General features: G+C 42.8%; 1 protein-coding gene across 1 annotated transcript in view; it reads left to right on the forward strand.

Moving 5' to 3' along the window:
* LOC129697081 (grainyhead-like protein 1 homolog) overlaps positions 1-17,969 on the forward strand; it is a 91,145-nt gene that overhangs the window by 23,910 nt on the left and 49,266 nt on the right. The window contains 6 exon segments of the mRNA XM_055635299.1: positions 4,204-4,390; positions 5,582-5,649; positions 7,046-7,168; positions 8,300-8,681; positions 17,131-17,210; positions 17,751-17,904. Of these exon segments, the coding sequence (XP_055491274.1) occupies positions 4,204-4,390; positions 5,582-5,649; positions 7,046-7,168; positions 8,300-8,681; positions 17,131-17,210; positions 17,751-17,904 (994 nt within the window).

The raw sequence follows: 17,969 nt of genomic DNA on the forward strand, positions 1-17,969 counted from the left end.
ATTAGTCCATCTGCCACCTGTGCTGGATATAGAGTTAGTAGCTCCCCAGCCTAAAGCACTGGCATCCGTCGTAATGACTATGTTAGGATTGGTGACGGCGATAGGACTGTAACTGTGCCAAATGTTATCTACCCACCACTGAAGTTCTGATATGGCTTCAGCGGGTAAATCCATAGTTCGATCATAATGCCCCCTACTTTGACGTAGTGCATATGTCCTTGCTCTCTGTAAATTTTGATAATGCAAGGGGCCATATTGTGCAGCTGGAAATGCTGCTACTATACTACCAATGACTCTGGCAACATGCCGGATCTTTGGTTGTGTTTTTGTGATTAAGTTGTTACATTCTTGTGCTAATGCAGCCGTTTTGTCCCTTGGCAGAGTGACAGTCATACGGATAGAGTCGATGGTGAAGCCTAGATAGTCCATGTTAGTTGTTGGCTTCAATACTGATTTATCTGGGTGTAGAACAAATCCCAATGTTTCAAGGAGCTGTTTAGTAGCTAAGACTGCTGCGACAGCTAGTTCCCTGGTTCTCCCCATTATGAGAACATCATCCAAATAAGCCATGACTAAGTGTTTTTGTTCTCTTAATTTTTTCATGGCTACTTTAAGAATTTTAGTAAATAATCTGGGAGCTGTCGTTAAACCATTGGGTAATGCTCTATACTGCCATAGTTGCCCCATCCAGATAAATTTCAGATATCTGAAATGATCCTTATGAATGGGTACTAAATAGTAAGCATCCTTAATGTCTATGCTTGCCATGAAGTATCCCTTGGAGATCAGTTGTCTGGCAGTAACAAATGTCTCCATTTTGAAATGTTGATACTCAACAGATTGATTTAGTGATGTCAAATCAATGATAATGCGACATCCACCATCTTTTTTGGTTCTGATAAATATATTCGATACAAATTCCAATGGCTCGTGTCTGGCCCTCTCAATGATGCCCTTGGACACGAGCCTTTCTAATTCAGCTTGTCCTTCTACCTTCTCTAATTCTGTGGGAAGGAATACCCTTTGGGGTATGTGCTGAACCGGCGGTTCTATGCCTGGTTTAAATTCAATTTTGTATCCACTGATATACTGTTGAGTATAAACTTGTTGTTAGTGATAGAGCACCAAACATGTTTGAAGAACCTTAAACGCCCTCCTGTTAGTACAACACCCTTTGTCTGTGTATGTTGACAGGAACCAGACCCACCTACCTCCATGTTCATTTCTGGGAGCGTCTGCGATGATGGGTTTGGCCCGAGGGTGTCCTTGTTGGTGCTGTGGTGGGGCGGCGTATCTTCCCACGGCTCCGCTCTGGGCCCCGCTCTAAAAAAGAGCTCTGGGGGTAGTGGGAAGCGGTCACCAGGCTTTCACCAGTTCGGTATCTGCTGGTGGATGCCGAGGCATGCTGCCAACTGGGTGTCTTCACCCTGCTCGGTCCTGGTCCTGCCCTCATGAGGCCTACAGGTTTGGCAGCCTCTTCCAGCTCCTTGAGCCTTTTCCCCAAGTCGGCCCCAAATAGCAGCGCCTCCTTCTCTGGCGCTGGAGCTTTGCAAAGCCCCGCGTATTTGGGGTTGAGGGCAGGCCTGATGTTTTCACGCCTCAAGTTGTTTAATTCAAACTGCGTGTTGCACATCAGGGCTAGCACGTCCTGCTGAGGTGTAGTGAGCTCCACGTTCTCCGTGGACCGAGCAAAGGCGGTGATGGCTGCGGTGTGGAGCTTCAGGATACGCTGCATCTTCAGCTCTTGTGTCCTGATATGCTGTCCCAGCTGGCTCCATATCTGGCCGTTTACGGTCTTCACTCGAAGCGCTTCGCAGTTTTCAGGCGCCGTGTATGTGTCGAGGGCCTCTTGAAGGACTTTCTCCTGTAACGGTTTATTGGAGAGCCTGTTTATACTAGCCGCCATTTTTGGCTCTAGCATCCTTCCGGTCCTCGGGGGCGCCGCATACCTGCTAACTACACCCAGCAGCTCTTCTTCCTCCAGCTCGCCTGGCATGCTTGCGCAGTCGTCCGCCTGCCCTTGCGATAGGCCAGCCCAGTCCTGGCCTCCCTTACTGACCTCAAACAAGGAGGGAACAGAAGGGTGTGGTGATGGTTTGGAGGAGGCCACAGCCCGTCCTCCTTGAAGATGCCTTGCCTGCATCTCTTGCTCAAGCATCTGCTCGAGCAGCTGCCTCATGCAGCTTAAGCGGCTGTCTCCCCGTTTCGCCGGTGGAGAGTGTTCCCGTTCCTCCGACGAGTCGGAGGCCACCGGCCGGTCCGTTTTCCGGGTAGATTTTCTCCCTGTGCGGGGCGTCGAAGTCGGCGGCCCAGGGAGCGGCTCGGCGTCGGGTGTGCGGGAGCGTTCAAACAACTCCTCCGCCGCTGGTGGCTGCCGCCCAGATGTTGACCCTTCCTCGGGTGGAGTTGGGCAGGCAGTCCTTTTCGTTGGTCGCTTGCGGGTAGCCATGCTAGCGACTCTCTGTAATACAAAAGACTCACTTACCTGAGGTCTTGTCTTTGTCCTGCCGCTGGAGAGCCTGGCTCCAGCTGCTGCCGCTGTTGCGCTGCTGACGTAATGCCGCGCCTGCGCACTGGGTGGGTTCTTCACGTAGTCACTCACGTGACTCCGAAGTAAAATTCCTCATCCCACTCCCATCCTGACCTCTGTCTTGGCCTCTTGCACTATTCTAATGTAACCTAATGTAAGTGTGAGCACAAGCATTTCATCTTCCAACTTGGCACTTTGCAGTCTTTGGTATGTACACCGAATTCCAATAATTTTAGGTAATCAGCTTACCCAATTTGAATCAGAAATAATCAGTTCTGATGAGGGTTCATCAAACTGCATAATGTTACTTCAGTTTCCCTCTTTGCATGCACTGATATTTTGAGCATCTCCAGCTTTCCATTTTATTTCATGTTGCTAGCATTTGCAGTGTTTTGTATCTCATGTTCAAGCACCCAATTTGAGGAAGGACATCCTTGTGATTGAAGCAGTGCAGCGTAGGTTCACGAGATTGATCCCTGGGATGGTGGGACTGTCATATGAGGAAAGATTGAAAAGACTGGGCTTGTATTCACTGGGGGGGGGGATCTTATAGAAAACATATAAAATTATAAAAGGACTGGACAAGCTAGATGCAAGAAAAATGTTCCCAATGTTGTGCGAGTCCAGAACCAGGGGCCAAAGTCTTAGAATAAAGGGGAGGTAATTTAAGACTGAGATGAGAAAAAACGTTTTCACCTAGAGAGTTGTGAGTTTGTGGAATTCCCTGCCACAGAGGGCAGTGGAGGCCAAGTCACTGGATGGATTTAAGAGAGAGTTAGATAGAGCTCTGGGGGCTAGTGGAGTCAAAGGATATGGGGAGAAGGCAGGCACGGGTTATTGATGGTGGACGATCAGCCATGATCACAATGAATGGCGGTGCTGGCTCGAAGGGCCGAATGGCCTCCTCCTGCACCTATTTTCTATGTTTCTAATGTTTATTTCTCTTTTCTCTCGATGGTCGGCATGGACTGTTTCCACACTATATCTCTAAACAAAACTTTTTAATTCTCTCTCTTCCACCTTTTTTTGCTCTCTCCATTTTATATTTTTATATCTCCTTCAAACAGATCATCTCTGATTTTAAAAGCCTCACTCTCTCTTTCTGTCAGCGCCACCACCACCTGTGTCATTCAGTTTATCTTGGTCTCCACCCCTATCACAGGCATTCATTCCTGCTCCTGCAAGTGAAAACATTTTTGATTTTTGACTTTATGATAAAAGGTCTTTAATCCGAAATGTTCACTCTTGTTCTCAACAGAGATGCTATCTGACCTGCTGAGTATTCTCAACATTTCCTATTTTTATTTCAGCTTCTAAAAAATTGTTGCTATGTGGAGGTCCAAAGCTGCATGCAGTTTTATTTCGATGTTAAAATCTGATATACTAGTTGAATCATTTGTGTGACTGATTGGGAGCAAGCCAGTATACCTAAAGACAAAACTTTAAAAATCACAATGGTGCAGAAATTATGTCACAAACTATTGTTGCTAAACCTGTTTGTGCAAATTACCCATTTTGAAACAACACTGGAACTACAGGTTTTGCATTTTTTTTTAAAGTTGCTTGAATACTTCTTTATTTGGGGCACGAAACTCAATTGTTTACTCTTATGGGGATTTTATTTTCTTAAAGGGTAAATAGCCTCTCACAACTTTTCTTCGCCTCCTTTGCAGTAAGAGAGCGGTCTTAGTACTACAGAATGAGCCACTTTATCCCCAACGGCGTTCTTATACCAGTGAAGATGAAGCATGGAAATCCTTTCTGGAAAACCCCTTGACTGCTGCCACTAAGGCCATGATGAGCATCAATGGAGATGATGATAGTGCTGCCGCTCTGGGCTTACTCTACGATTATTACAAGGTATGCACATTTGGTGGTCCAATATACTCCATATTGAATGAAAGGAACAACCTGTTTGAATGTCGAGTGATGTTCAAATCATCCACCAAGGCTGCGACAGTTTGTAGTTTGATCTGGCTTTGCCGATTACACTTGTTACTCATATGGATGTTAAATTTGTGTTGATTGTGTGTTTTTGTCATTTTTTATTATATGTATGACTACAGATGAAACAAAATTTTGTTCAGACCGAAAGGTCTGAATGACAATAAACAAATCTAATCTAATCTACATTGTCCACTGCAAATGACCTCTGAATGAGTGCGCTGCCTTGGATATTTATCAATTGGTTTTTGAAAACTAACAACAGCAGAAGAAATAGTCTGAAAAATATATATTTTTTGCTTAGTTTAGCTCTAAGATTGCTGACAAAGCCTCGTTGTGTCCTTTGTTGTGCCGCAGCTCAAGTTGAATCTGAAAATGACCACTGCATGCCTTTCCAGATTTCCTTGGTTACGATAGGGTGCAGAAGGCAACGGACCCACATACCTGCCCATGATACTAAATCATCCATACATAGGAACCCAATTTTGGATTGCCACTGAGTTGGTATTTAGTTCTGTTCGTTTGGGTCCAATCCATTTTCCATAGTTTTGTCAATTAACTTAATATTGTAGTTCCTCTTTGTGACTGTGCTCCCATTCAGACAGTTTAAAGAACTGTTCAATTGGGAGTGTGCATTGGAATTTAGCCACACTAAACTGAGTACATCAAGTCAAGTCAAGTTTATTTGTCACATACACATACGAGATGTGCAGTGAAATGAAAAGTGGCAATGCTCGCGGACTTTGTGCAAAAAGACAAACAAACAAACAACCAAACAAACTGCAAACAGAATGTAACAGAATCACATATTCGGTGAAGATGACACAGAATGTAAATGAAGACAGCAGTGTTGAATTAGATCAGAATTCTGTTTAAATAATATAATTGTACTTCCTTTAAATATTCTCTACTGCCGGGCAATAATTTTAACTGTAACCTTAGAAATGGTTAAAGGAATTTTCAAATGCACTTGTAATTTAATTGCAAGTGCAAGCTAAGACTGAGTTTATTCGCTGACTGTACAGAAACTATTTGTAGAAAACACCTGTGGATGATTTATTCTAAAAATGCTGTTCACAAAATATTGAAACATCTTTTAAACTTTAGGTTCCCAGGGAGAAGAGGACAATACCACCTGAGAAAAGTTCTAATATGGACTCTGAGCACAACAAAAGGTAGAAGTATTATGATGAATGATATGTTCAAAATGGCAGAAGAAACTTCTTTTAGCCCATTATGCCTCTCGGGTTTTTGAATGATCAATATATTTACTCCCATAGCTCTGCTATTTCCTTAAGATACTGATTTTTGCCTTTCCTTTTGAAGTATATATCCAACCCCTTAGTTTCCATAACAAAAAACATTCTCCTGCTCATGGCAACTCCCATACCTCAACCCTTCTTGCTTGTTTATCAAAACTGTTCATAATTTTCAATGTTTCTATGTCTCGTGTAATTGCCCAAGTGAACTCATATAGTGAGTTATGCATGCCTGTCAGTTCTACCTGCCTGTCAGGTTGTTCAGAACTATCCACAAAGACCTGAATGAAACAGAAGGCACGAGCAACTGATTAGCAAGCACGCTTGTCCCACTTCAATTCATTTCCCCTTTTCAAAGTCCATGCCCTCGGCCCAAATCAGGTGAACAGGTGTTTATATACCGATAACGTTCTCTCTTCCCATGTCACACATCAATGAAAGCTAGGATCTTATAGTATTTCACATGAAACTGACAGCATTTACTTTCTTAACCTCTGCCCAGTTGGGGAATCCTTCATGAATGCACCAACCTATAAGTTGTTGGCTGAACTCTGCTGGTGATCTCCTGTCAGTGATCTACCACCAGTGTAGCTGGAGCCCTTCACTGAGATTGTCCAACATTTACACCTGGGAATCTGCTCTTGACTCCTATGTCTTAAACCTTGGTTCCCCTGCTCTGTCTGAAACGCTGTGCATTGATACTATCAATTCCCCTCATGATTTTATACACCTCTATACTATCATCTCGCAGCCTCCTGTATTCCAAAGACTAAAGTCTTAGCCCGCCCAACCTTCCTTTAGCTTATGCCCACATTCCTGGCAACATCCCTGTACATATTTTCTGCACTCTTTCCAACAAACATGTTTTTCTAATTTCTTTCAAACGTTTGAATGGATTGAGAATGGCTCATATTAAGATACGGTAAATGACTTGCTCCCTGTGACAGTAAATTGCATCCCCATTGATTATTCTTCTCAATCTAAACAAGTTTGAAAGGCTAGTCAGCACTTCCGAGAACTCCGGTGCCACAAAACGATGAACACAATTTATGAATGATTATCCATACCTGGCAACAAGGCCTGATGCAATTTTTACCCAGTTATAAAACAGAATATGGTCAGCAGGCAAGGGAAAACAGAGTAAACCTGATGAACATTCACGGATTTTCCCTCCGTTGATTTTTGCCTGTCCTACTTTTCCTGTGTTATTTCCGACTTCCAGCGTGTTTTACTTTTGGACTTTTTTATTCCATTGTCTTTTTAAAATTGTAATATTTTACCATTTCTCTCCATTTTGCTTTTCTGGTTGAAGACTGCTCACTCCCATGCATCCCGCTCGTGTTAGAAGGGGAGTACGAACTGGCATGCTGCCTCCTTCACAGCCAATATCAATGATGATTTATGATCGTCCAGAAGGAGGCACAATTCAAACAGGGTGAGCAGACAACATTATGCTTTTGTAACCCCCCCCCCCCTTTATCTGATATACAATGCCTCCCATATTGTGACACTCCACCTGGAAGCCTAGTTGAGAACTAACAATTCTCACCCACCAGCACGGTGGCACAGCAGTAGACACCCGGGTTCAATCCTGATTATGGGTGCTGCCTGTACGGAGTTTGTACATTCTCCTCGTGAGCCGAGTGGGTTTTCTCCGGGATCTCTGGTTTCCTCCCACAATCCAAAGACGTCCAGGTTTGTTGGTTAATTGGCTTCGGAAAAGATTGTAAATTGTCCCGGTTGGGTGTGTTGGATGGTGTTAGTGTGCGGGGATTGCTGGCCGTCGTGGACTGGGTGGGCCGAAGGGCCTGTTTTCGCGCTGTATCTCTAAACTTAAACTAAACTTAAACTTAAGTCTAACAGATTTGGCTGAGACTTGTTTGAGCAACTTCTTGCTTTCTACTGCTTGTGTTACTGAACCAAGCTGTGTCCTGTTAAACACACTCAATCTGTAAGAATGACAATAGATCGACAAATTGATGTTAAATTAGTCCGTGATTTAAGTACATATATGATATTTAAGTCTTCCATTACAATATTCCATCCAGTACATTGATTAATCAGAGGGAGTAGCATTGTAGTTATCATCCTATGTTATCTAAATCATGAGGACACCTTTAATACTACTTGGAATTGTGAATAAATCTTATAAACTAAAGCTTTAACGAAGACTTTTAAAGTTATTTTCTTTCCTCCATAATAGCACTGTTGTGGTGCGTAGGTCTCGAAACGAAAGAGAGGAGGCTGGTATTTCGAGAGGCACCTTTATTTGTGTTCCTCCCGGCAGTAGGGAAGTCCACGAGAGAAAGATGGCACCCAATCTCCTGCCTTTAAACCCTCTGGTTAAGGGCCGCCTCCGGACTGAACTATTCCCGTGCCGAGGGGTTTGACAGTTAGGATGGCCCGACCCTTGGGAGCCGCCACACTGTGTTGGCTGGAGAAGATGTAATTATATATAAATATATATATAAATAAGATGAGGGAGTTGGCAATTAATTTCGAGAGGCGATTTGCAATGTCATCAATCCTCCATAATATACTTAAAAATAATATTTTTGCATTCAAGGAACTCCATGTCGTCTGCAGCCGACCAGCCGGTTATATCCACAGCAGACAGCCGAGTGCAACAGCTGAGAGTTTTGCCGGTCAATTTGGTGTTGCCCAACCACACTGTTGGACACGAGAAAGTGAACCACTTCACCGCCCCAGACACCACTGTCATGGTCTCTGTTACAACTGTACCACCCCATTCCATCAAGACGGAATCCCACCCAAATAACTACTCGGTGGGAATACCTCCGGCATCCTATAGTGGTGAACATCCTGAGCGCACCGTCATCTATGACCGGAATATGCACACTGACCACTTCACCTCAAACGCACAATCGTCGCAAAGAAGGACTCCTGACACCACCTACACAGAGACGTTCAAGGAAGGATCTCAAGAGGTAATCAAAATGTTCATTTATTTATTGTACAATAATGTGTAACCGTTAGCACTTTCTTTCCCGATGTTATGATGGAAGGAATGGGGTCGAGAGGGAAGGATAGATCAGCCACGATTGAAGGGTGAAGTAGACTTGATGGGGTGAATGGTCTAATTCTGCTCCTATAACATATGAACATGAAAGTGGCTCACATTTAACCAGTCGTCTTAAGGGCAGGGAGCGAATGTGGTGTTAATACTGATCTGGGCCTGCAGTATGAGTGACATGTTTTTGTCTGTGATACTACCCTACCTTGGGTGGAAGGAGCTGATCCATTGAACCTACCTTTCCCAGTGTATCGCACAACCTTCAGTTCTATTCTTTGAAGCCGCCAAAGTATTCTTCTTACAGGGTGTACCTAGGAACCAGTAAATCTTAACGTGGTAAATTCAACATCGGTGGTAGTTCAAAACCAAGAACAAACCCTTGAGTAACAAACAATCTTTTGGATGTAGCATCCAAGGATGGAAAGAAATTGTGAATATTTAGGGCCAACAATCCTTCATCAGATCTGAGAATGGGGAGGGAGGATAGCCAGTATAAAATGGAGAGGGTGAGTGGTGAGATGGTGGCTAGTAGGTGATTGTGGGCTGAAGAGGGGGTGAGGAATAATGGGCAGATAGAAACATAGAAAATAGGTGCAGAAGTATGCCATTTGGCCCTTCGAGCCTGCACCGCCATTCAATATGATCATGGCTGATCATCCAACTCAATATCCTGGACCTACAGATGGAGCTTGGGCAGGGGAAGGGAAGGGGTGGAGTTGTGACACAGAGAGAGGTGGATGGTAAATGGAAGTAGAAATGAAAAACAGATGGATTCCAGGTGAGGCGACAGGAGGGTGAACATTGTGGTAGCTCTGAGTGCGTTGTGACCACCTGTGCTTGCACCTGGCAAGTAAGGAAGGTGATAATGGGAGCCATTGGGAAAGAGGTGAAGGGCAGATGGAACCAGAACCAGATTGGGGGAGTGGGAGAGTTAATGGATAAACTGTGGGGTTAGTGAGTAAATGGAACAAGGGGGGCAAAAATGGGTGATGGAGGGCGAGGGGGTTATTGGAAAGGGAACAAAAATCAGAACCGGAGATGAATCGGAAAACTGTAATAAATCCATAGCCCTGCCGACAATTTGCAACCAATTTGGAAATAAGGAGATGTTAAAACAAGGCACCAACAACCCAGAACTAGAAAGGATAGTAAACTACAAGGAAGGTAAGTAAATGAGATCAAGAATTTGCATTTAATTTATGCACATGAATTAGCGTAGATGTCAAAGCAGGTTGTAAAAGTGATTGGAAAGGCATACCGGATCCTGGGCTTTATAAATACAGTACAGGTTCAAAGAATGATGAAAGATGATGTAAAGAACTGGTTCTACCACAACGGAGAGAAACTGTACAGGCGGGTCTACTGGGCATGTCCCACATCACTGCCATTAGCTGCACACAGCACAGACAAATGAATATAATCTGCTTCCAACTGTCACAACAACCAATACACAAAAATAAATACAATCTTCAGATGGTTGCAAATCTGAAATAAAAACAGAAAAGACAGATCTGTGGAAAGGTTAGAGATCCAAAACATTAACTGCTTCTCTTTCCAAAGATGCTGCTGATTTTATTCCAGCATTTCCTGTTTTTGTACCACATTAAGCTATTTGATTTCACGGATATCCTCTTTGTTCTATCCATCTCTCCACCACAGAAAAAAACAACTCTTTTCTCTTTCCCTGATCTGAAGCATTAGCTTATTTTCCCTTTCCACTGATACTGAACTAAACTAAATAAACTAAACTATCTGACCAGCTGATTCTTTCAACTGTTTCTGTTTTTTTCTGTTAGATTTAAAGCATCTGCAATCTTGTTTTAAATTTCTAAAAATAAAATGCATGCTTGTGGGAATATCTGAACTGCAAATGTATAAAGCCAACAAGGACTTGATGGGCCAAATGGCCTCCATTCCACTGTGACCTTTGTATGGTTTTGCAACTAAATTTCTATTGTCTGCTTTGCTCAGATGAATTTCACTCGCTGTACCTCCAGGATCATTGTGATGCCTCCTCTTATATGCTCTTCCTTACCCCTCTGCACCTACATTCTTTTGCCCATTTGTGGACAGCTGGCTTCCCCTTGTGTAATTACTTGAATAATTATCTAATTGCAAATGTCTAAAGACATTGGAATGTTGCACAGCTTGTCTTGCTTCTCTGCCTGTTGTGTGGGTACATCGCAGACACAGCAAATTTCATTTTGGGGAACCAATGGCACTTATCATATTGACCAGCCTTTTGCTGGCAAGTGGGTTTGATAAACATACGGGCAAAATTCCCAGCTGGGCATACAGCTCCAATTAGTTCAGTAAAAGCAAACAAGATAAATACAATGAAGCTTAGGTCTGCCTACTACATACACTGTGTATGTTCCATACCAAACACCACTCCTCTTATCGTCCCAGTTGAAATGGTTGGTTAACTTATTGAGTTATATCTCTTATATATGTCAAAAGGCTTCCAGAGGAGAATCTGAAGTGAGTTGGGGAGGGGGAGAGGGGTTAGTGGAGGGGGTGAGGGAGAGATGAAGGGGGAGGGGGGAGGGAGATGAGGAGGAGGAAGAGGAGGAAGAGAAGCCATTAACTCTAATATCAGTCTGAAGAAGGACCCTGATGGAAACATTGCCTGTTCCTTTCCTCCACATATGCTGCCTGACCCAGCACTTTGTGTATACTCTCTAGTATTGTTAATTTATATCTTGAAAGAAATTGTTGCACTTATGCAATAGCTGACCTGCTTATTTCTGAGTGATTCATAAAATAAAATCCTCTTGTGAAAGTAACAGTGGCATTTAAGATAACTTAGGTTGATTTTTTTTAATTGAATGTGTTGTGGGGAAAACAAATAACTGGGGATACCATTGGATTTGATAATGTCCCAATAGCTCAAAATAAAAGTTTGAGCATTGTTCCTTCAAGACTTCATGAAGTCTAATCAATGTGCCTGCATCAGACACACCATTGGAGTTGTGGTTTACGTCTGCCTGGCACATTTGAGGAAAGAAAATGGCGGGAGGAACACCAGACTAGAATTTACTGAGAGATGTAGGTGGCTCTCGCTCCATGTGGTTTGTTAGTTGGGCTCCTGTTCTGTGGGTGAATCGCGAATGTGCTGACTGAGCTCCACTGGTGGCTGTCTTGTGGCACTCTGGCGTTAGAATCCTCATGAATACAAACTCATGGCAATTTCCCTGCAGTTGGGCTGGGGAACCTGCACACTCAACCTGTGATAGGTTAGGCCCTGGCGTTGGCACAGCTGTGCTATTTACTTGAAAGGAGAGGCAATGTTGCAGGCGACAATGGATGTAAATGATCATTTACACATTTAAATTAATTGTTTGATTTAATCTTAATTGTTCTTGTTTAAGTGATTAAAAACCACTTAGTAAAATGTTTCAATGCTTCAGTGGTTTAATTAATTTATAATAGGCTTTGAACGGTCCTGAATGGTAGTTTCATCGAGAAGCATTCAAAGTCTTGAAATATTTACCAGCTGGCTGTCAAAACCTTTTCCAGCCAATTTGCAGAGAGGCTTGCTGTGGCCCACGCAGCTATGCATCATAAATTCATAAGTTATGAGCAGAATTTGGCCATTCGGCCCATCAAGTCTACTCCGCCATTCAATCATGGCCGATCTATCTCTCTTTCAACCCCATTCTCCTGCCTTCTCCCCATAACCTCCGACACTTGCACTAATCAAGAATATGTCAATCTCTGTCTTAAAAATATCCATGACTTGGCCCCCCCATAGCCTTCTGCGCCAATGAATTCCACAGATTCACTACTCTCCGTCAAAAAAAATCCCTTCTCATGCCTTTCTCTCCATTTTATCCGACACTTTTAGCAAGGAATGGGTAGGTTTCAATCTCTGTCTTAAAAGAGATCGACCCTTTGGAAGTGATTGGTTCGGGTAGCCCCCCCATACCCTTCTGCGCCAAATGAATTCCACAGATTGTGTATGTCGACCGCAATCCAAAAAAAGTCCCTCCTCATGTCAGTTCTAAAGATATGCTCCATGTTTATTATGACATGCCTTTTCTAAGAGATGGGTAGGAGTTTCTACATTCATTCAGCCAAGCTTGCCAAAAAGATTCCAGAGCTTTCTGGCTTGCTATCCCTTTGGACGTTTGGAATGTTATGGTAGCAGGACCCGGATACCATGCAAACCAGAAATGGCAAGTCCAACGTTGAGAAGAACTTTTTTCACGCAAGAGTCCAAAACTCTGCTGCCCACATTTTAAGTTGCGCCATGTTCTACTTGCCCACATGGTGACTGTTATACGTTGGATCCCTGCCATTCTACATTCATTCTCAGATCTCTCCAAAGATTCCATGGCTTTCTGGCTTGCTATCCCTGGAGACTTTTGTGTTAGTTATGACTATGAGAGATCTGCCCTGTGTCCAAATTCACCTCTTTCACATCTCCAGTTTTAATTGCTTCACCACTGGCAACTGTACTTTCTACTGCAAGGTCCGAAAACATGGAATTCCTTCCCAATCTCTTCAACCTCAGTAGTTCATCCTTTAAGACGCTCCTTAAAGCATACCTTGTGACCAAGCTTCTGTTCATCAATCAACCATTGAAACATTGCTATTCGTTGTGTTTCCCCACATTTTTAAAATTATGTCCTGCTGATGTTCCTGAGATGATCCACGGCTTAAATACAAATGGTTGGTGTTGGTGGTGTCTGATTATGACTATTCAGTGGTTGACATTCACTTCTGATTTTGTAATATGGTACAATTATATCATTAGATGTAGCAATAGTATTCAAACGCTATAATTAGCCAGAACTTTCCTAGGCTGACTACATGAGGGCCCCTCTTGCAACCAATAGACAATAGGCGCAGCAGTAGGCCATTTGGCCCTTCAAGCCAGCACTGCCATTCAATATGATCATGGCTGATCATCCCCAATCAGTACCCCGTTCTCCCCATATGCCCTGACTCTGCTATTTCTAAGAGCCTTATCTAGTTCTCCCTTGAAAACATCCAGAGAACCTGCCTCCACCACCCTCTGAGGCAGAGAATTCCACAGACTCAACATTCTCTGTGAGAAAAGGTGTTTCCTCATCTCCGTTCTAAATGGCTTACTCCTTATTCTTAAACTGTGGCCCCTGGTTCTGGACTCCCCCAACATCGGGAACATGTTTCCTGCCTCTAGCGTGTCCAAACCCTTAACAATCTTATATGTTTCATTGAGATTCCCTCTCATCCTCCTAAACTCCAGAGTGTACAAGCCCAGCTGCTCCATTCTCTCAGCATATGACAATCCTGCCATCCCGGGAATTAATCTTGTAAACCTACGCTGCACTTCCTCTAAAGCAAGAATGTCCTTCCTCAAATTAGGGGACCAAAACTGCACACAATACTCCAGGAGTGGTCTCACTAGAGCTCTGTACAACTGCAACCAGTTACGGTAATCATGTACTTCAATAATAAATAACTATATAGCATTTACTTACTCTATGGCCCATTCATTCTTGTCCCAGGAATACATGGACATGACCCATCAACCAGCCAAATAGAAAATAAATCAATGATTTAGCCATGAATTTGCATATGGATGTAAATTTTATCTTGTGCATTTATGCCATCACGCATCAGTTCAGTTATTGACAATAAAGAGATATTCACCTACCTGATCTCCCAGTTGGTGAACACTTTAACTCCCCCTCCCATTCCCACACTGACCTTTCTGTCTTGGGCCTCCTCCATTGTCAGAGTGAGGCCCAGCACAAATTGCAGGAAGATCACCTCATATTTTGCTTGGGTAGCTTACACCCCAGCAGTATGAATATTGACTTCTCAAACTTCAAGTAACCCATGGTTTCCCTCTCTCTCCATCCCTCCCCTTTACTAGTTCTCCGACCAATCTGACTGTCGCCGTGAATAATTTTTTTTAATCTCTGCTTCGTTGTCACCTTCTCCTAGCTAACAATGATCTATTCTTTTCCTTGAACCGCATCTCTTTTGATGTGTCATTTTCACACCTTACACTTCCTTATCTCTGTGTCTACCTCTCCGCTTGCTCTCAGTCTGAAGCAGGGTCTCGACCCGAAACGTCACACATTCCTTCTCTCCAGAGATGCTGCCTGTCCCGCTGAGTTACTCCAGCATTTTGTGTCTATCTTCGGTGTAAACCATCATCTGCAGTTCTTTCCGACGCAAGAGAAATTATTTTATCTTTGCCCAATTTTAGGCTTGTTTTAAACTTAGTCTTAATGTACTAAATTAAGATTAATTATGCATTGATGCATCGATTCTCTGACACATTCAACACTTATTAAAAAGCAAGTTGCTGGAGGAACTCGGGAGGTCAGGCAGCATCAGTGGAGGGAAAGGAATAGACTGCGTCAGTCTGAAAACATTGTCTGTCCAATTTCCCTCTACAGTTTCTACCTGACCTGCTGAGTTCCTCCAGCAGCTTGCTTATTGCTCGAAATTCCAGCATCTACAGTCTGTAATGTTCATACTTTAAATATTTTTAAACACACAAACCAAAATGCAATCGTCTGTTGTCTTTCAGTTTTACATTCAAATGCACATGAGTCCAGGTAAACACATGGTGCTAGGCAGCCAAAACCCATTCTGCATGCCCTGACATTTCTCATTTGTTGAATGCACACAGTGGTCTCTGCACATCAAATGTAGTCTGACACGTTTAGGTTACAATTTCTGATTTCATATTGTTACTTTAACAGAAAACCAGTATAAACATTGTCTATTGTCTATTGAGGTGTGTAGGAAGGAACAGCAGATGTTGGTTTAAACCGAAGATAGACACAAAAGGCTGGAGTAACTCAGCGGGACAGGCAGCATTTCTAGGAAGAAGGAATGGGTGACTTTTCGGGTCTGAAGAAGGGTCTCGACCTGAAACGTTACCCATTCCTTCTCTCCGTAGATGCTGCAAATCCCACTGGTAAATATTGGAGAAACAACATAAACGGTCATTTGAGCTGTTTCTTTGGGATTTCCGTCACCCACCAAAATGTTTGGCAAGGTGTTGAGAACCCTTCTGGTAACACAGGGATGGAAATTCACCCTGGGCAGTGGCTTTCATTAGCTGTGATTCCTTGGAACACTTACATCAGTCACCCCCCCCCCCCCCCCCCCCCCCCCCCCTGCGGAGTCACACATACTAACTCCCCCCTTGATATTATATTAATATTATTCATTCACTCCTTTTACCCCATCCCCGGCCCTATCCACTCACGCTTAGCCCCAACTGCGCTTGCGCGGCTAGAGTGGGCGAGTGAGGGGGGTAGAGAGAGAGGGCAGAGAGAGAGAGGGCAGAGACAGGGAGAGGGGAGATTGGTGCCTTTTGGAGCTTGGGTTTCTGTTTTGATAGTGAGTTGGATGATCAGCCATGATCATATTGAATGGCGGTGCAGGCTCGAAGGGCCGAATGGCCTACTCCTGCACCTAATTTCTATGTTTCTATGAATAACCTGGGGGGGTGACGTCACTGGAAGTGCATGGAAGATTCTGTGTGTGAGACGGCACTGAGTCTTTTGACGATTTCCAATAATCTGTAATAAGTCAATAAATAAAGGATGAAATGTTCAGATAAGGTGATCCCGGCCTCGACGGGAAAAATGTCAACCGGAATATGTAAGAATGTTATCGTCACAGGTATATGATGATGTCAATGGTAAACAGAAATTATAGACAAACCAGAGCTACACCACTGGGAGGTGGAATGAGATTCTGCGTATCCCTTCACATTGGACATAAGGCTCTCCAAATGCACTGAAATACTTTAAAGTGCAATTGCTGTTCTATAACATGTTCAAAAGCAACAACTATAGTCTCTAAAAAAACCCAACATAGTTATAAAACAGCCAAAGATAGACACAAAAAGCTGGAGTATCTCAGCGGGACAGGCAGCATCTCTGAAGAGAAGGAACGGGTGATGTTTCAGGTCGAGACCCTTCAGACATAAAACAGCCAAATTAATTTTGGTGGTGAGAAGAATATTGATGGGAGAACTACCAATTTTCTTCAAATTGCATCACATGATCTCTACTGTCCAAGAAATAATTAAATATGAACCTTGATGCATCTGAAAATAGGTACTTGCGGAATAGCCACATATAATATTTTATGACCACTACATGATGTAGTGAGTGAGACTTAATGCACTTTCAGTGGTTGACGTGGCTTTTTGGATTTTTCCATCAGTACCTTATTTCTGGCTTAAAGCCAAACTTGAGCTAGTTAAAATGCTACTGAAAACACTATTAATAATGTAATGAAATCTATTTTGGAAAAATAGATAATTTGTTTTTATTGTGTATGGAATACAATCTACTTTTAAATTCTGATGGAAACACAAATTCATTGTTTTGTTTCATCAGCATGTGTTTGGTTTTCCTACTGATCTTCACATTCGAATGCCCGCTTTAGATGCAGAGGAATATCAATTTGATCGAACGAGGTAAATACTTGAAATAATATATTTGTGATGGGAGATGAATAGACGCATGTATTAACAATATTTGTTTTTAAAATATATCAATAATTTCAGTCATGCCTTAACTATTACGATGGTGACTTAGGGACATTATGTAATGTATGCAGCCAACAATACCATGTGTTATATAGAACTTTGTCTTTTAGCTGGAGAGTAGGATTATATACAGACTGTGCCAAGGTTTAATGGGCAAATTACCGTTTTTTTAATTTGTATATTATTTTAGGAATCTCTTTTTGCAGAATAGAGAATCTAATTAGAAATGCAGTGTGCAGACCATTGGCTGTCGAATGGGTTTCAAAATGGCACTTAAAGTCTGAGAAAGGTGGACTCTTGGGCATGTTAGTCAGTGTCCTGGACAGTATGATGAGCTACCAATCAAGAATACCTCAGAGAGGCTAATATTCTGTTTAAGCTGGTGACATACCTTCCTACTACCTTAATTTTTGTCATATTGTTAGGATTGAATATTTGATTTGATATTTTATTTTCTGTTTTATAAAGTACATTTGAATATGTATTGGAAGCCTTGAAGTCCCTTAAACAGAAGACAGGCGATGGGACAATGACATACCTGAATAAGGGGCAGTTTTATCCCATCATACTCAAAGAAGTGAGTGCCAACAAAGACATTCATCACCCGGTCAGTAAACTCAGAGTAAGTGTTAACGTTTTGTGAAATTTCAGCTATAAATTCATAGTAATAAGTTACTCTGATTGTCC

This window comes from Leucoraja erinacea, chromosome 5, assembly GCF_028641065.1.
Source record: "Leucoraja erinacea ecotype New England chromosome 5, Leri_hhj_1, whole genome shotgun sequence".
Lineage (NCBI taxonomy): Eukaryota > Metazoa > Chordata > Chondrichthyes > Rajiformes > Rajidae > Leucoraja > Leucoraja erinaceus.